Source organism: Nicotiana tabacum, chromosome 7, assembly GCF_000715075.1.
Source record: "Nicotiana tabacum cultivar K326 chromosome 7, ASM71507v2, whole genome shotgun sequence".
NCBI classification, from domain to species: domain Eukaryota; kingdom Viridiplantae; phylum Streptophyta; class Magnoliopsida; order Solanales; family Solanaceae; genus Nicotiana; species Nicotiana tabacum.
The window spans coordinates 102,854,523-102,875,384 of NC_134086.1; the positions used below are offsets into that span (position 1 = coordinate 102,854,523).

General features: G+C 36.4%; 1 protein-coding gene across 21 annotated transcripts in view; it reads left to right on the plus strand.

The window, feature by feature from the left end:
- LOC107784450 (ATP-dependent DNA helicase PIF1-like) overlaps positions 1-20,862 on the plus strand; it is a 33,643-nt gene that overhangs the window by 9,822 nt on the left and 2,959 nt on the right. For 2 of the 21 annotated variants that reach the window (XM_075217435.1, XM_075217432.1), the window contains exons 2-8: positions 12,399-12,569; positions 12,733-12,819; positions 12,898-16,993; positions 17,519-17,575; positions 18,243-18,357; positions 18,487-18,516; positions 19,630-19,799. In XM_075217435.1, the coding sequence (XP_075073536.1) occupies positions 15,946-16,993; positions 17,519-17,575; positions 18,243-18,357; positions 18,487-18,493 (1,227 nt within the window). In that variant the 5' untranslated portion in view covers positions 12,399-12,569; positions 12,733-12,819; positions 12,898-15,945 and the 3' untranslated portion in view covers positions 18,494-18,516; positions 19,630-19,799. Of the gene's footprint in view, positions 1-12,302; positions 12,570-12,732; positions 12,820-12,897; positions 18,358-18,486; positions 18,517-19,629; positions 19,800-20,190; positions 20,445-20,862 lie in introns of those variants that run through there. The other 19 variants (XM_075217431.1, XM_075217434.1, XM_075217433.1 and 16 more) reach the window with 19 other exon arrangements.

The following is a 20,862-nucleotide window of genomic DNA, read 5'->3' on the forward strand; positions in this document are numbered from 1 at the left end:
CCCTAAAACTAATTGAATCAAAATTATAAATCTTCAAGTTCTTAACTTTCCTTTAACGAGCCGAAACGCCCTTAAACTACTTGGATTGGTACCAAATTTTGCGGGCAAGTCTTAAATGTTATTTCGGACCTGTTCCGGGCTCTGGAACCAACATACGAGCCCGATACCCATGTGATCAATCATTAGTTAGTTTCTTTAAATCCTTAGAATTTCAGTTTAACAATTTCTAATAAAAATTCATTACTCGGTCTAGGGACCTCGGAATTTGATTCCGGGCATACTCCCAGGTCCCATATTTTCCTACGGACCCTCCGGAACCGTCAAATCACAAATCCGGGTCCGTTTGCTCGAAATGTTGACCAAAATTAAACTTAGCATTTTAAGAAAATCCTTAGGAATTAAATGAGCATATGTCACTCCAAACTCTTCCAAATCCCGAACCAACCATCCCCGCAAGTCGTAAATTAGTTAAAGCAAGCACGAAAATTTTTATTTAAGGGATGGGATTCTAAAAGCCAAAATGACCGGTCGGGTCGTTACATTTCTGGTGAACAACCAAGGTTTGTAAGTCATGTAGTTATAGGACCAACATTTTCACTTATCAAATAGAAATAATATATGAATATAGGTTCCCAAAACAAAGAGGAATAAAGCTCACATGGTGGAGGACTGGCATCCTGTAGTAGTTGTTGGTGTGAAATTGTTGTATGATATATCGCATACAAAAGATGATAACTGTCATGAACTCAAGGGATACCAAATTCTTGTAAATGCATTCTTGCACCAAACAAAAAGTTTAGGAAGGAAAAAGTTAACTTTGAAGTGTGGCATGCTACAATACATTATTCCTGGCTAGCTACGATGTTAACCAAACTTTACTACTAAAAAGCACAAAAAGAAACAAACTTGAGCAAATACCAACATGTTCTTTTTACTATCCAATATCCAGCTAGGAATTGCCGCTTAATGTGTCGTGAGAAAGAAATCTACATCGCAGATAAAACTGTTGCTTGTTATAAATGAACAAAAACTTTGAGAGAGAGAAGCATGTACAAGATTTAAGCTTCAACTTGCAAGGGTACCTACGCGTTATTAAAATCCAACTCCCCGAATGTGATTGTACCGTTCGGCATGTTGTTGCAGTGAGATGTGTATCGGGAAAAAACTGAATTTATATATTGAAGATGACGTGTCATGACACGTGGACTGGTCAAATGGTCAAAACACGGTAATCAACCAAGAAGGCACGTGCAACAACAGATACGGAGAGAAGAAAGTTAAATAGGCACGAGTCGTTATTCAAGAGGCACGAGTTTCGTACCTATATAAGTCATTTAAAACCCCGAAGATCGGAAAGGATTGAAGATATGAATCCGATGACGCAAAAGAGTCCAAATTCAGCATTAAATATCAAATACGTTAGAGAATTTGTATTTAATAGGAATGATTGAGTAACGTTTCTTTTAAAGTCATTTATTGCTCATAATTGCCTCATTAAGACAAAGACATTACACCTCCTCCTAGAATCAACTATAAAATGAGAAGGACTCGACATCTGTAGAGGGGAAGATTATTGAGACTTTACTGAAATACAAAGCTATTTACTGCTTTATCATCGTTCTCAAAAATCTTTTATTATTTTTGTCTCCTGATTATCAGTAACCCGAATTTCTCTTCGTTTCTAGCTTTGACCAAAGACTCAGATTTTTGGTTAAACAAATTGGTTTCCGTTACCGGGAAACTGATAATCTTTTCTTTTAAGCTACGCTCTATCCGTTGTTATCATCATGTCAAACAACAACAACCACAGTGAAAACACCTTGGGAAACCATGAAAATCAAACCCATCAAAATCAAGGAGACCTACCGAACATTGACGTGGTTCCCTCCCCTTTAGATTCACCACGTCAATCTCGTGAAGGCACTCCTGCCCCTGAATCCCGTGCTGATCAACAAGAACAATCTGAACATTTTGAAGGAGGTGCAAATGAAGCTTTACAAAAGCTAATTGATGCACAGGTCGGCAAAGCTCTTCAGGCTCTAGTTAGTCGATTGCATGCTGCACCACCCACACCAACTCCTAATAATAATACATTGGAGAATCCTCGTTCTGGTCTTGTTAATTCTGGAAATGGAGGAACCACCAGTGAACCACAGGAAGGGGGACCAGGTAATTCAAATAATTCCTATTTGCAAAATTTAGTACTAACCTTCCAGAAACAGATTAAGGAACAAAATGAGCGTATTGAGCAAATCCCTGGAGTTCCGCCTGTAATAAAAGGAGTAGACATGGACAAATACTCACAACAACCTTGGAAGCCAAGTGCTGCTCCCCTTCCAATTCCGTAAAAGTTCAAAATGCCTGACATCCCGAAATATGATGGTTCTACAGACCCACGTGACCACGTGACTGCATTTACAACAGGCGTGAAAGGCAACGATTTGACCAAACAAGAAATTGAATCAGTACTGGTCAAGAAATTTGGAGAAACACTCACCAAGGGTGCATTAACCTGGTATTCTCTTTTATCTAAAAATTCTATAAATTCTTTTGCTGAGCTTGCAGATTCTTTTATTAAAGCACACTCGGGAGCTCAAAAGGTTGAGAAAAGAATGGAAGATATTTTCAAAATCAAACAAGGGGATTCAGAGTTGCTCAGAGACTTTGTTGATAGATTCCAGCGTGAAAGAATGACTCTACCCCGTGTACCTGACAACTGGGCTGCAATAGCTTTTGCAAGTAATTTAAATGACAAAAGTTCTGAAGCCACGAGAAGACTCAAAGAAAGCCTTCGAGAATTCCCTGCAACCACGTGGAATGATGTTTACAACAGGTACAGTACGAAGCTGCGAATTGAAGAAGATATCGTACCTAAGTTTCATCATGAAGAAAGGGGCGGTTCCAGAAGATCAGAAACCGAAAAAAGATCAGGTAAAAACAGGTACGATCCATATATGGGACCTGCAGGAAAAGACTCACGGTCAAAACAAGATAGCCAGCAATATGATCAAAAATCGAGGAATAGGGAATCTGGTTCTTCATCAAGATTCAGAAATGATCGGAACAGACAAGAGTCACGAGATGATGACAGAAGTTTAAAGGCAAGGTTCGGCGGATATAACTTTAATGTCACTACCTTCGAGCTCGTGGTTGTTTTGAGAAGCATGAGAGATAAGGTACGATGGCCAAAAGAGATGCGGTCAAATCCAAATAGACGCAATCCAGATCATTGGTGCGAATTCCACAATGATCACGGGCACAAAACTTCAGAATGTAGATTCTTGCAGAGTGAAGTGGATCATCTATTGAAGCAAGGGTACCTCACTGAGTTATTTAGTGAAAAAGGTAAACAAGCCTATATGAAAAATAGGTAAGAGCCACCAAAGCCTCCTTCACCCAAGAGAACAGTGAATGTGATAAGTGGGGGAGAAGATATTCACGACATAACCTACACAGCTTCCAACAAGGTTTCTAAAGTAACAATTATACACGGGAAACGGGTACGGCAGGTTTTAGAAAATGAAAGTATTTCATTCGATGATGCAGATACCGAAGGAGTGATAACCCCACATAATGACGCACTGGTAATATCTTTACTTGTACATGATACTAATGTAAAACGAGTTTTGATTGATCCAGGGAGTTCCGTAAATATTATACTACTAAGGGTATTACGTGAAATGCAAGCTGAAGACAAAATGATACCCAAGGTGCATACCTTGTCAGGCTTCGACAATTCAAATGTGGTAACAAAAGGAGAGGTAATTCTAACAACTTTTGCTGCAGGTGTTGTTAAAGAAACTAAATTTCAGGTAGTTGATATGGAAATGGCCCACAATATGATCATGGGGAGGCCTTGGATCCATGATATGGATGCTGTTCCATCAACTCTACATCAAGTTATTAAATTTCCATCACCGTGGGGGATTTGTCAAATTCGAGGGGATCAACAAACAGCGAGGAGTATCAACGCTGTAACAGATACGAGCACCGTAAACAAAGAAAAATAGCAATTACAGGAAATAGTTGAAGGTGTCAGCAATCAAACCTCAACTGAGCGAGAGAAAACAGATTTAGACTCGAAACCTGATACAATTCAAGAACCTGAGGAGAATGAAAATATCATAACAACCATCGAAGAACTCGAGGCTATGATATTATTTGAGTAATTGCCTGAACGGAAAGTTTATGTTGGAGCTAATTTAAACTCAAACATGCGAGGTATGTTAATTGAATTTCTAAAATCTAACGTGGACTGTTTTGCTTGGTCCCATGCTGACATGACAGGGATACCACCAGATGTGATGACTCACAAATTAAACAAAGACCCATCCTTTACACCAATAAAGCAAAAAAAAAATAAAGCAAGGGGCTTTCAAAAACTAGGTGATTCAAGATGAGGGCCAAAAGCTATTAAAAATTGGGTCAATCCGCGAGGTAAAGTACCCTAATTGGTTAGCCAACACAGTTGTTGTACCTAAGAAAAATGGTAAGTGGCGAGTCTGTGTAGATTATACAGATCTTAATAAAGCTTGTCCAAAAGATTCTTTTCCTTTACCACATATAGATCAATTAATTGATGCAACTGCAGGACATGAACTTTTAAGTTTTTTAGATGCATATTCAGGGTACAACCAAATTAAAATGGACCCTAGTGATGAAGAAAAAACTTCTTTCATCACAGACAGGGGGACTTACTGTTATAAAGTAATGCCCTTTGGTCTCAAAAATGCTGGCGCAACCTATCAAAGGTTGGTCACCAAAATGTTCCAAGAACATTTAGGAAAGACAATAAAGGTATATATAGACGATATGCTCGTCAAAACCCAGCAGTCTCATGATCATATTTCTCATCTATCTGTTACATTTGAAATTTTGCGAAAATTTAATATGAAACTCAACCCAGATTAATGTGCATTTGGAGTTGCATCAGGTAAGTTTTTGGGTTTTCTTGTTTCTAACCGTGGTATTGAGGTAAATCCTTCTCAGATCAAAGCAATAGAAGAAATCCCTGATATCCTTACTAATAAAAAGGAAGTTCAAAGATTAACGGGAAGAATTGCAGCTTTGGGGAGATTTATTTCCAAATCTTCAGAAAAGTGTTTTAAGTTTTTCTCTGCACTCAAAAAGCAAGATCATTTTGAATGGAATGAAGATTGTCAACAAGCCCTTAGAAATTTGAAAGCTTATTTGTCAAAACCACTGTTATTGGCAAAACCAAAGGTGGGAGAAAAGCTTCTCATCTATCTGGCTGTGTCTGAAGTTGCGGTAAGTGCTGTTTTAGTCCGTGAGGACCAAGGTAAACAATCTCCTATTTATTATGTAAGTAAGTCCTTACTAGATGCTGAAACACGATACCCACAGCTAGAAAAGTTAGCATTAGCTTTGATCATGACATCTAGAAAATTAAGACCTTATTTTCAATGCCATCCCATTGTTTTAGTTACTGTTTTTCCGCTTCGAAACATTTTGCATAAACATGAATTGTCAGGGAGGTTAGCAAAATGGACTATAGAATTAAGTGAATACGAAATCATTTATCAACCTAGGAATGCTATAAAATCTCAAGTATTAGCCGATTTCGTAGCTGATTTTAGCCAGGGGATGCATTTAGAAGCAGAAAAAGAATTACAAGTTTTTAATGGTGCAAACCCGGGGACTTGGATTTTATTCACTGATGGTTTATCTAATATAAAAGGAGCAGGTCTGGGTATAGTTCTCATGCCACCTACGGGTGAAACTATTAGGCAAGCTATAAAATGTCATTTTATAACTAACAATGAAGCAGAGTATGAGGCTGTAATTGCAGGTTTAGAATTGGCAAGAGAACTCGGCATAACACAAATTATAATTAAGAGTGATTCTCAACTCGTGGTCAATCAAATGCTGGGGACTTATACAGCCAGGGAAACTCGAATGCAAGAATATCTCAAAAAGGTATGGGAACTAATAAAGCAATTCCAAACTTGGAAGGTAATGCAGATCCCAAGAGATGAGAATGTGGAGGCAGATGCTTTAGCTAATCTCGCATCTGCAGCTGACGTAGCAAATGACGCAAATGCTTCAGTCATACATTTATTTCATTCCGTTCTTGAACCTGATAAGAATGAGGTAAATTTTAATCATTTAACATGGGATTGGAGAAACAAAATTATTGCTTTTTTACAGCACGGAACCGTGCCTAATGACAAAGGGAAGGCTCACACGCTTCGCAAAAAAGCCGCTCGATATTGTTTATATCAAGGAAATCTTTATCGAAAGATGTTCGGTGGACCACTAGCAAGGTGTCTCAGACCCTCTCAAACAGAATATGTGATGAGGGAAGTGCACGAAGGACATTGTGGAGATCACGCAGGGGGAAGGTCACTGGTAAGAACATTGATTCGAGCAGGATATTATTGGCCTAAGATGGAAGAAGACGCAAACAGTTTCGTGTCCAAATGTGATAAAAGTCAAAGATACGGCAATAATATGCATAGACCAGCTGAGTTACTACACCCTGTTATAGCCCCGAGGCCCTTTATGAAATGGGGAATGGATATCGTAGGTCCACTACCACAAGCAAAAACAGGTACGAGAGAAGGAAGTTAAAGACTTCATATGGCGAAATATAATATGCCGCTTTGGAGCACCAAAGGAGATCGTGTGTGACAATGGACCACAATTCATAGGAGCTCAAATCACAGAATTTCTTCAAAGTTGGCAGATTAAAAGGATAACATCTACGCCATACCATCCAGTGGGTAATGGACAAGCGGAATCCACAAACAAAGTCATTATCAACAACTTGAAGAAGAGGTTACAGGATTCAAAAGGTAATTGGCCTGAGATATTACCTGGAGTACTATGGGCTTATCGTACAACGACAAAAACAAGCACTGGAGAAATACCATTTTCAATGGTTTATGGTGTGGAAGCCTTAACTCCAGTTGAAATAGGTGAACCTAGCACACGGTACGTTCAGGCAACGGAGGAATCTAATGATGAAGAGATGCGGGTCAACCTTGATTTGCTTGAAGGAAGAAGAGAAGCTGCATTGATAAGAATGGCAGCACAAAAGCAAGTAATTGAACGATATTACAATAGGAAAGCACGCCTCAGGTTTTTCAAAATTGGGGACTTCGTGCTTAAAAAGGTGTTCCAATCTGCAAAGGCTGCTAATTCAGGAAAGCTAAGTCCAACGTGGGAAGGACCATACAGAGTTCGTGACATTGCGGGAAAAGGAGCATACGAGTTGGAGACAATGGACGACAAAGTTTTACCCTCACATTGGAATGCCGTCCATTTAAAGAGATATTACTTCTGAGAAAGTACCCAAGGTCAGGTATCGCCATGTTAAAAAATTTCTTTTGAATTATTAAAGTTTTACTAACGATTTTAGATGCTAGGCAAAAACTCTAACTCGTGCCAAATGATGAGTCACGACCTGCAAGGCAAAATGGAGTATTCTAAAAGTCCCAGCCCAGGGTTACAATTAATCTGATGGAAATACACACGAGTTAGGCAGTCTTCATCTATAATCGCACCTCCGAGTCCTGTATATTTTTCTGTTTCAGGAAAAGGACCAAATTGAAAGAAATAAACAAGTGCTCGAGGCTTCATACTTCACCGCTCAAACACTTGGGGGACTACATATTATACACAGATATGTGAAAAACAGATACGAATATCGAACAAAAGTCGACCACAAAGAGACAAGTGTTGAGAAAAAGTTACGAAGTCTTCAGCATTCATTATCGTGTTCAACAAACACACAACATTCATCATAATGTTTTTCCCATGAGAACAACAGAGTCATCTCTCAAACTCATAAACGAAGTCACCTCTCAAACCCTTCCTAATATATAAAGATAGGTTCATGACTATGTACTGAAACAGGTTATGAAGAAAAACCTTGTTTATTTTATATTATGTAAAAATCTGTTACAAGAAAAACAGTTACGAGAAAGTTATAGATGTATTTTAATACATGTAATAGTCAAAAAACTTGTTAAAGTTCATGAATAAAAACTTGTCAAAGTTGTTTCATACAAAACATGTGTATTCCTATTTCTTTCATCGTATTATAACACCATTATGAAGTTGAGACGTCTTCTTCATTAAGTGTCGATAAAATAAAAGGGCCCTTTTTATAAGCCTCATGTTGATAATCCATGAGAAGAATCATAAAGCATTTTCAAAGGATAAAAATGCTAAGCTATTCTATAAGTCCTAGATAAATAGGCAAGAATAGAATATACAGAAGTACCGATAAAACTTCTTAATATAAAAGACTAAGTACAAAATTAGTCAACAAAATATTTGTTTTTTACAAATGCCCCATTATGATAACTGGGGACTTCATCAAAAGATCCCTTAAAGTTGCCAAGGGATAACACCACCAATTAATAAAAAAAAACAGTAAAGTTTGAAATACATTCAACTAGTCACTGAAGGGGTTGGAACATCAGAAGTTGCAATCTCATTTTCAGGGGCAGTCACAGGCACGGTAACAACTTCTGAGGGAGCAGCAATAGGAGCGGTTTCAACTGGGCCTGGAGTGTTAAAATCACCGAGGGAATCAAGAGTCACGGGAGCTTCAGCTTCCATGGACTGTGTCATAGAAGTTTCACCCTCGAGAGCTGGAATTGCAACTCCAATTGCCGCAGTAGCCACTTCTTCATTTAAAAGCTCTTCTGCCCCAGGAGTTCCAAGTGCAGGAGAAGGAGTATCAACTGGTTGTTGGCTTTTTTCAATAGTGTCTAAGACTTTGGCTAATTCAGATTGCAATTCAAAGTTTTCTTGAGTAGCTTCCATCAAAGCATCACAGAGAGATTTTAGAAAAGCCCAACTTACCTCTATGTTGAAGTTCTCCTCAAGAAGTCTATACTCTCTTTCCCACATAGCAAGATCGCATAGCAAGATCGTTCTTCAATATCTGGTGTTCAGCTAAGTGGGAGTCAAGGGAATCTTCAAGGGAGACATGAGAACTCTTCAAAGCACGTATCTCGTCAGAGGAGATCCTTAAGTCAGCCTGAGATTGAGTCAAGCTTTGCACTAACTCCCCTGCATATTCTTCTTTCTTCTCCACAAGTGCCTTAAGCTCTCTGATTTCTTCACTGGCCTTTGATAATTGTTCTGAAAATGAGCACTCCAAAAGCTCCTTATCTTTTTCAAATTGGCTTGAAGAAGCCTTGGCAATTGCTAGCTCAGAAGTCAAACCACGCTTTTGCTGCTCCAGGTGGTTTCTACTTTCTTGCAACTCCTCTATGGTCCCCTGAGCATTCTCAAAATGCTCCTTTCAGTTTGCTGCCTCAAGCTGGGGTTCCTTGGCTATTCTCCTAGCCTCAGAGATGGCCTTCGCAGACTCTCGATCCTTCTTCTCTAGAGTGGAGATTCTTCCCATTAACTCAGTACCAATAAGATTAGCCTACAAGGGAAAGACATCAAATGTGAGAATATAGAGAGATAAAAAAAACTTGTAAGTTAAAAGAGAAGTACCTTCAAGGTAGAATGAACTATGTCATTCATCAAAGTCAAGCAACTGTGGCTCTCCATCTTCTTCTTCTCAATATCTCCGATTAGAGGCTCGAGCCAAACATCAGCTCCACCAGTCTTTCTCAAAAGGCTATGATTGGCAGGAACTTCAAGAGTAACACTTCTCATAGCCATGCCTCTGCTGCTAGAACCCGCCTCTGTATGCTGAACAGAGGGAGGGGGAGCAATGGAAGGAGGAGTAGTATAAGAGGTAAAAACAATGGGAGTTATGGGAGTCAAAGCAGGGACAGTAGGAGCAGATATGGGAACCAAAACAGGTAAGGAAACATGAGTCGATAAAATAGGCAAAGAAATACTCGTGGTTGTCAAAGGAATAGAAGAAATAGAAGAAATGGAATAGAAGAAGAGGGGAGTTTCATCAAGAACTGGTCCAAACTCTCCACTCTCAAAACCACTAACAAAGAGACGTCGAATTGATTCATTAGAGCCTCTTGGAGTGGTATCCTCATCAGAAAGGATTTGAACAGGCTCGGAGATAGAGGCTCGAGCAGGAGTATCTTCAACTTCATCCCCATCAATGACGCGTCTCCTGGCTCTTGGCCTAGCTATCAAAGAGGTATTCTCTTCTTCCTCATTCTCAGAACTTTCTTCTACAACTTTTGTTTTTGGTAGCATGGCCCGAGTCTTTTCCAAATCAAGTGAAGCGGTTGAAGACGCTCGAATGGCAATGGCTACCTCAGTTGTCATACCCCTGATACCAATTCCTGATAAAAAGAGGGATAAAGAATTAAAATAAGAAAGAATTCAATATACGGCAAAGCATAAGGAAATACATACCATGGGTCTTCACTTTCCAACCATTCAAAAGAGAAATTGATTTTTAAGTTCTCGCCTCCATAGGTGCAATCTTCAAAATTGAATCTACCCAACCACGAAAGTTAGGAATGTGTTCCACATCTCCCATGGTTGCTACAAAAAGCCAAAAAGAGACGAGATTAGAAAGGAAATCAAAATTCTTAAAAAATAGATACGGTAAGAAAAAGAAAAACTTACGTGCAAAATTCCACTTCTCAGGGAAGGGAATGTTTGTTTCACCCAACAAATCCACCGTACGTACAGCAACGTAACGACAATACCACCCTTGATCCTTGTCATCTTCGGGGTTTACCAAAACCTTCTTGCTTCTTGCAGTCAAGGTAAAAACTCCATGGCGGAATAATTTGGGGTGGTATAGGTGAACAAGATGGGAAAAGATAAAATTAACATTGGCTTTGGTAGACAAATACCTTAAGCAAGCCACAGCTCTCCAAACAAGAGGACCTACTTGTGCTAGGCAAATTTTGAAAAAGCGGCAAAATTCAAGTATAACTAGGTCAATGGCAGGATTAAATCCCAAAGTAAAGGGATAAGTATAAACGAAAGAGAATCTAATTCTGAAAGAAGAAATTCTCTGGTTTGGGGCAGGAATCATCATACGAAGATTATCTCTCCAGTTACAATCTTTCCTAACAGTAGGAATCACAAGTTCAGTTATTAAAGAAGGATGAACTAAAGGGGAGAAAAAGCAAAAGTGAATAACAAATTGCTTGTTGAAGGTCTATGAAGAAGAAGACAAAAGAAAGAGGGTCAAATATGTTTATAATGACAACCGTCAAACTTAGAAGTGTAATGACGGAAAGCCTATAATAAAGGCAACTATCGCTTCGTGAATATAAGGTATGAATAAGCCTTGAAAAAAAGGCTGCAAAATTACGGAGCCAATCAAAAGGTGACGCGTGTGCAGAACATTAAATAGAAAAGACAATTGAAGCGTCAGTACTGTCATAGCATTGATTATGGTAAAAATTCCCTTTTTGTGAAGATCCACTTCCCAAATATTTAATTGATAAATAAATGAAAAGTGGGGGAACTATCTGTATTGGGAAAAAAACTGAATTTATATATTGAAGATGACGTGTCATGACACGTGGACTGGTCAAATGGTCAAAACACGGTAATCAACCAAGAAGGCACGGGCGACAACAGATACGGAGAGAAGAAAGTTAAATAGGCACGAGTTTCGTACCTATATAAGTCATTTATAACCCCGAAGATCGGAAAGGATTGAAGATATGAATCTGATGACGCAAAAGAGTCCAAATTCAGCATTACATATCAAATACGTTAGAGAATTTGTATTTAATAGGAATGATTGAGTAACGTTTTTTTTAAAGTCATTTATTGCTCATAATTGCCTCATTAAGACAAAGACATTACACCTTCTCCTAGAATCAACTATAAAATGAGAAGGACTCGACATCTGTAGAGGGGAAGATTATTGAGACTTTACTGAAATACAAAGCTATTTACTGCTTTATCATCGTTCTCAAAAATCTTTTATTATTTTCGTCTCCTGATTATCAGTAACCCGAATTTCTCTTCGTTTCTAGCTTTGACCAAAGACTCAGATTTTTGGTTAAACAAGATGCCTACATATTGTTATCATATTGTACAATCAGTTATATTTAGTGTGCAATCTGATAAGTTGATGAACGTTGTTGAATGGGATAACATAGGCAACTTATACAGTAGGTGAAAATTCAATGTGTGGTGATAGGTTACAAATATTTGTGCTTCATATCACTTTGTCTAAACACAAACAAATACTCTTTTTCGTGCCTACAGCCTTTTGGATTACAATGTTCAATTCGACATGGTTCAATTTAATCTCTATGTTTGTTCGTCTTATCATTAAAATAATCGAGTTGCTTAATGAGAAAGCCTAAGACTTAAAATTGATATATGGCAAGTTACTATACCTTTTAATCTTTATTTTTCTGATGTAGGTTTGTACTGTGATTAGAATACTGATATTTGTATAACTCAAGTTCTCTTAACAATGGATCCTCATCAAACAAAAAAACGTCCTTGCATAATGACAGAAGCCTATGATAAGAATGCCAAATGACGCGAAGTGTACAACAATATGACCATGGCTGAAAAGAATGCGCTTCTGTAGCAACGACGTCTAAAAAAAAGAGAGACAACAACTAATCGTCTTCTCACAAGTAAAACTTATGTCAATCTTGTTGAACCAACATCTGTAATGCCAGGTAATTTTGCTGCTGCAGCCTCTTCTTCTATGCCAAAAACAAGTTAGAATATTAAATGCACTATCTGTCTTTTCCACACATATATATGTACATATATATGAGTGCGCTTGTGAAACAGTTATGCCCATATGATTCTCATGTTTGTTAAAAAAAATTCTTGCAGAAATCATTGAATGTGAAGTTTGTACGCCACCCGATGTGCTTCACAAGGAGAAAAATGTGGTGTACCCTTTTCATGTTTTTGAAAAAGGTAATCATGTAACCTTGATCATTGACAATTCAACATCTACTATGCTCAAATGTTTAATCCATAATCGTGTTGCACCAGGTTCTACATCAGACACTTCAAATGAGTCAAGTGCTACATCCTTTGAGCCGATTTTGGCTGACGGTTAGTATGAACATAACATATCGTTTCTACTTTTTTGCTGTTTCATAATTTTTTCCACTCCTTAAGTCTGTTTGGCGTATGAAGGTCATGTAAAGAATAAGAAAAAATTGACTAATGTTGGTTATGGAAAAAAGAGAAATATGCCTAATAATATCCGATTGAGCCGATTTTGGCTGACGGTTAGTATGAACATAACATATCGTTTCTACTTTTTTGCTGTTTCATAATTTTTTCCACTCCTTAAGTCTGATTGGCGTATGGAGGTCATGTAAAGAATAAGAAAAAATTGACTAATGTTGGTTATGGAAAAAAGAGAAATATGCCTAATAATATCCGATTACGCTCTGACTATGTTCCACTTAAAAAAGTGCCAAATTGTGAATTCTGCTCGGCTAAAAAATTTCAGTATGAATCACCTTCATTTTGTTGTGCTAACGGTACAGTTAAGTTGACTTATCATAAAATGGCACCTGCATTGAGAAATTTATATCTAGGATCTTCTGCAAAATCGAAGCACTTCCAGACGTATATTAGAACGTATAATAATATGTTTGCTTTTAGCTCGCTTGGTGTCAGTTACGATAAAGATCTAGCCAAAAGAAATCGTGGTATATATACATTCAGAGTTAAAGGTCAAATGTATCACTTTATAGATGATTTATATTCTGCAGAGAGAAGGCCTAAAAATTTACAGTTGTACTTTTATGATAACGACAATGAGATTGCAAATAGAATGGCTTGCTCTGATAAAATAAATGAATTAATAGTGTGGGAATTGATAGACACACTGAAAGATAATCCATATTCTATATTTTTACGAATTTTATCTGAGATTTCGAACTTACAGAACTATCACATCGCACTTAAATGTAACTCTGGATTGGATCAACGAATATTTAACTTGCCCAGTACTACAGAGGTTGCAGCTATATGGGTTGATGAGAATGATGTTGGTGCTATTCATGTACCACACATTCAAATTTATACTCACAGCAATAGAACTCAAAGAGTGAACTACTATTTTGGGTGTTATAATCCTTTACAGTATCCTTTACTATTTCCATATGGCCAAAGTGGGTGGCATTTTGGCATTAAAAAGTTTCATGGGGAAGAAAATATGCCTAAAAATTATGCGTTGTCTGATTTGGAACAATTACCAAATATAAAAAATTTCACCTCTGTTGACGGATATCTTGATATGGAAGATCAAGTTATGCAAAAAGGAAAACGAAAGAGAGATACAGTTTCAGTTCGTGAATACTATAGTTACAGGCTCCAGATGAGAAACGATGATGAAGATGAACTTCTACATACAGGGAGATTACTTCAACAATATTCGGTTGATGAATATATAAAATTGGAGACTCAAAGAATGGATTTTGTTTTCTTCAATCAAGATTTGTTCAGAATGGATATGTTAAATGGACTTCTTGACATTTTAAGACTTGGTGAACGATATGCTTCTAATTTTGGAAAACAAACATTTCTACCAAATTCATTTATAGGAGGGCCTAGAGATATGCGTCAACGTTATATGACCGATATTGCATTAGTGCAGTATTTTGGAAAGCCTGATTTATTTATAACGATGACATGTAACCCAACTTGGCCAGAAATTGAGGAACATTTAGCACCTAGCGATGAGGCACAAAATAGACCTGATTTGATTAGTCGCGTATTTAGGGCCAAAATAGAAGAGCTGAAGACGGATATTCTAAAACGAAATATCTTTGGAAAAGTTGTTGCTTTTATGTACACCGTTGAGTTTCAAAAATGAGGTTTACCTCATGCTCATTTTCTTATTATATTACAAAATGACTATAAATTGTTGACAACTGAAGCATACGATGAAATAATTAGAGCATAATTACCAGATGCTAATGCAGACTCAGATTTGCGTAAGCTTGTTCTTAAGCATATGATGCACAGTCCTTGTGGTAGTTTAGACCCAACAAATTCCTGTATGAGGAAAAAAACGGGTTCTTGCAAGTTCAAATATCCAAAAATATCTGCTTATCAAACATTAAAAGGAAATGATTCTCTTCCAATTTATAGAAGACGAAATACAGGTGAAGTTGTGAAGTAAGAGGTCATGACTTAGATAACTCTTGGGTCGTCCCATACAATCCATATTTACTCGGTAAATACAATTGTCACATAAATGTTGAAGTTTGCATCAAAGTTGTGAAGTACCTTTATAAGTACATCTGTAAAGGACATGACAAAATTGCATTTTCTGTACAAAATGATGCGAATATAGAAATAGATGAGGTAAATGAATATCGATCTACTAGATGGGTATCACCTCCGGAAGCTGTATGGCGTCTCTTTCGTTTTCCTATTAGCGAAATGTCTCCGAATGTTTATCATCTTCAGCTGCATCTTGATGGACAACAACTTGTTTCCTTCAAGAAAAATATGGATATAAATACAATTGTAAATAATCCCATGATTAAAAAAACTATGTTGACCGAATTCTTCTATATGAACAAAACAGGTAAGAATGCCATGAAACTGAACTTATTGTACAGAGAATTTCCTGAATACTTTGTGTGGTCCTCCAGCGACAAATTTTGGGCACTTCGACAGCGTCGTTGTACTGTTGGCCGCGTTTCATCCAACAGAAGGAGAACGATATTATCTTAGATTATTATTGATGCATGTGCGTGGGCCGACATCGTAAGAGGATCTTCTTATGGTAAATGGAGAACTTTGTAGTACATTTAGAGAATTTGTGGAAAAAAGAGGATTATTACAGTGTGATAACAGTTTAACGGAATGCATGTCTGAAGCAGCAAGTTATCATATACCATATAGTTTAAAGCGTTTGTTTGCTACATTATTGGTACACTGCAACCCTACCAATCCAAGAGAACTATGGGAGCAATTTGAAGAGTGTATGTCTGAAGATTATAAAGTGTTACGGACTATTGAAACAAAATCCGATATCAAGTTCCGAACCATATCAATGATATTTTGCATTCTATGGGTCACAATGTAAATGAATATGAACTCATTCCACAAACTATTAGACCTTCCGCAGAAGCGAAAGAAGCAAAAGAGATTCATTTTGAAAGAACTACTACCGTAAGTGAAGATGAGGTACAATTGCATAAGAGACTAAACAAAAATCAACTGACAGCATATGATGTAATTATCAACAGAGTATTTTCCAACAAAGCGGGCGCATTTTTCATTGACAGTCCAGGAGGAACTGAAAAAACTTTCTTATACCGTGCTTTACTAGCAACTGTACGGTCTATGGGATATATCACTTTGGCAACTGCGACTTCTGGTGTCGCTGCTTCTATTCTCTCTGGTGGGCGTACTGCACATTCACGCTTTAAAATTCCTATTGATATTGATGAGAATGTTAGTTGTATTAGTAAACAAAGCGCACTTGCGAGTTTAATTCGCGATGCAAAATTGATTGTATGGGATGAGGCATCTATGGCAAATAAAAGAATGCTAGAATTTTTTAATTTGCTACTAAAAGATCTCATGGATACAAATGTATTATTCGGTGGAAAAGTAGTTGTTTTTGGGGCTGATTTTAGACAAACTCTTCCCGTTGTGAGAAATGGAAAAAAGGAAGATTTCATTAATCAAAGTTTGTTATATTCCAGCATTTGGGCCAAGCTAGAAAAAATACAATTATCTGAGAATATGAGGGCAAAAACAGATCCTGCGTTCTGTGATTTTTTGCTAAGAATTGGGAATGGACAAGAACGTAACGCAACAAATAACATTGAAGTACCAAATTCTTTAATTGTGCCTTTCACAGCTGAAAGAGAATCTTTAGATAAACTATTCACAGTGACATATCCATATTTGAATTCATCTGGTTATGAAGCTTCTTGTACAGACTCCCGTGTAATTTTGACAACAAAAAATAATTGTGCCGATGAAATCAACGATATGCTTATTGATCAATTTCCAGGAAAAGCAAGAATATTTGTTGGTATTGATGAGACAATTGAATCTGACAATCAATCACAATTTGAAGATCTATTGCATACTTTAAACCCTGCAGGTTTGCCTCCGTACATATTATCTTTGAAAAAGAATTGTCCAATTATGTTATTACGAAACTTAAATCCATATGAAGGTTTATGCAATGTCACACGATTAAACTGTTGTGGATTTAAAACTCATGTTCTAAGTGCTAAGATTGCACCAGGTGATTTCAAGAATACACATGTATTTATTCCAAGAATACCATTATTATCTTCAAATAATGAAAAATTGCCCGTTTAATTCAAGAGAACACAATTTCCAGTAAGAATGTGCTTTGTTATGACTATAAATAAAGCGCAGGGTCAAACATTAAATTTTGTGGGAATTTATTTGCGTGAACCTGTATTTTCCTACGGCCAACTTTATGTTGCCTTATCTAGAGCAAAGAGTTCGAACTATGTGAAATTGTTGATTCGACCTCCCACCCCGACTAGTGATGATGATCATTCTACCTTAACATAGTTTACGATGAAATCATTCAAAAGGCAATCATGTGATGTTTCTTACTACAAGATGATTGTCTAAGTCTTTTGTTCTGCAGTGGATGATTCCTCAGCGGATTATACTTCGTTTGTATCTCTAAATGTTAATCCAACAGGTATTTTTCATCTTCCATTTGTTTTCATCTTGATCTCTATCTAATATGATTGCTTTTTTGTAAAGAGTGATTGAATTATTCATTTATGTAATTTCTTATTTCTCTATTTGCTTCGCTAATCCTCTGCTTTTTCTTCTGAGATTCATGTTGCCTGAGATCCTCATTTAGGTTTGTTTTCCGTGCTTCCTGCCTTTTTAAGCTTCTACGCTCTCCATTGGCACCTTTCTAAGTGAGCTTTGCGGTTAATTACTACAAATTGAATTATCTATAAAAACTTTGAAGTTTCAAAGTTGCAGTTACAAAATTGCATCATCTATCTATAGAAGATTTTAATGGAAATACCAGTATATCTAATATCTTACTTTCATGGTGTTTTACATCTATACCTGTAGTGGCTTCTGTTTTTCTTTTACTTTTTTCTTCCAGTTATATAACCTTATTCATTTGATGAATGGTTGTACGTTGAATTATTAACCTTGCTAGGACATTCCGCAGTCATTGAAAATCGTAACTGGTGACAATTAATTAATCATTCTACGAGTGTTCTTGGTGCAAGATGGAGGGCTAATATATTTTTACTGGAATGTTGCGTATAGGTAAAGCATATTACATTTTAGTAGCATGATGTTTGTAGGTGTTGTTCCAAAATATTTTGCTTTCTCTTCAGAGAAATATAATATGTACGTGATGATAAATATAATACTTGGAAAAGCCAAAAAGAAAAAGAGAGCAAAACAAATGCATTCCGAAAGCAAAGACAAGCCTGATATGTCTACAAATCTGTATGTTTTATTTCTTTCGCTACTTGCTACTTCTAAATTTCATCAACATTTGTTTTGACTCTTTAAGTCTTCTCTTTGATGGATCTATGAAAAATTAGCACTAAACTTCTCCTTGATTTTTCCTTGCAGTTGGTGAGCCACTCAAGAAAAACTTTCCAGGTTTGCTTCTCTGACATTTCAACAAATTTTGTCATTCTTTGATTAAAATATTTTAAGATTTATTATAATTGACTTGACACACTTTCTAATTATCCTAAAGTGTAATCATTGGAACTCTTTTGTCACATGGAAAAGGTATGAAATTGCATTTGCAGGTAGTATAAAATTAACCTATATTTTTTTAGCAAATGAGCTATTACATTGTTTGATAAATGCTATTGACGTTATCTTTGAATGGGTCATCAAGCAATATTGAGTTATCGATCCGATTTTCTTTTTTGTTGCAAATGTGAGGAAATAAGAAGATGATATGTTACTATTAGAATGTGAATATGATAAGGCAAATTTTGAAAGAATCTTCATTTTACATGATTGAATGGATATTCATATTTTCTTCCTTTAATTTGTTGGACTTTGTGTTTTTTATTTTTCCTGGTGTAATGATTAAGCTCTATTCTCCTATTGTTTGATAACTCAACTGCTTTTAGGATTTGGACAGAAATTACACAAAATTTTGGTACTTTTACTTCATTTACTTTATTTGTGTTAAAAAAAAGGCCAAACCTGAATAATGTGTTGTTGGCCACTCAAAAATATCACATTCTGTTAAGTCGAAAAATTTCAGCTATAGATGTTGGGGCAGAATGTAAATCTATATTCCACCCAAAAGGGAAAGAACTTTACATCAATTAACTTTGCCCATCGAGAAGTTTGTGACTAATGTGCATACTAGATGCGGGAAAATAGACATGAATATGGTAGGTATTTGAGAAAACAAAAACACCTGGACAAACAAAGTAACATTAATGATATAGTAAGATATATATACCTATAGAGTACTTTATTTACTATTTTGCAAAGGAAAATAAGTAGTGGAGTATATATATTTTTGTTAAATTAATCGTTTTTATGTAGATGAGCAAATAAAGTTGTATTATTCATGTGATCATTAGGGGAATAAGTAAGTTGATGGTTCTTTTATAATGAAACATGGCAAAAGATTTTTTTTAATGTTTCTTGTTTACTCTATGCATGTTTGGAGTACTCAGGTTTTACTTAACTGAGAATATACTTCTGACAAATATACTTCTGACTCTAATATTATTACTGTAGTGTAGAAACACTTGATGATCACATAACTGTTGTACGAAGGGATAACGAACACAGATCTCAAACTGAAAAAGGAGAATAAGAAATGATGCAGCTCGAGAAAAAACCAAGAGAAAACCAATAACTCTTCAAGAAGAAAAAGCTCGGCAAGAAATGGTCAGAGCAAAGACAAGGTAAGTGTTTTTTCGCTATCTAGAGAGATTTACAATGTGATATGCTCATTGGAAATTGGCACATATGCTTACACTTTTTATTTACTTTATTTCACTAGCTTTTCTTTCTACTGATGTGTAGAAGATATGTGTAAAAGATATGCATGTATCTTTGATAGAATCCAACACTAAAACATAGTTGTTTCATTACAAGGTCCACAATTGAATACAAGTAACTGCCCTCTAATTGCATTATGTGCTAAATACATGCAGGATAAAGTACTTGAAATGTCATTATTCAAAATTTGTATATTTAATCTGGCCAAATGATTCCATCTTACTACTCAGAGATCTATTTTGTTTTGTGTTATTATTACATAGGCCTAATAAGTGTATCTTTTTCCTCTGCCAGCAGCTCAAGTCTATCACGAGTTTATCTTCGCCAAAACTATTTGACAAACTTTTGCACACATGAAATATTGAAGAGGGATTTCTATGTCTTTGTCATACTTTTTCATCTTTTTCCCAAGCCATCTAACTTCAAAGTTCAGACTACACAATTTTGTGCAGTGATTGGAAATGGATTTGTAAGCATCTCTATTTAAGGAAATTCCCTGAATATCAAGTGTTGGAAATATGATTAAAGTAAAAAACACAATTGTACAAGTGGTATCTCAGCCTGAAAAATCTACGTCTGGAGTGAGATCGCAGATTTATACATTTATGGCAAAAGAACTTTCCAACTGTATGAGAAAAGATTGCTTAACAGATGCAATCTTTACATCAGGCACTGACAAGTATCCTCTGACAACTATCCTAAAGAAAGCATTCTGAATACATTAGAACTAAGTGACCGGGTTGGCTGCGGGGCTACATACTGGTCAAGTAGCGGAGAAACTGATCCTATAGTTCCTGAGCCACTATCATATAAATTAATCTCAAACCTGTTTGGTTTTAGAAATTCATGTACAACCATTTCAAGGTTGCACCTCAAGTTCTTCTTCTATGATGTTATGGATTTGTTCATTCGGCTTATTTGTTTTTTTTCTTCAAATTAACCAAAAATCAAATGGATACTTTACAC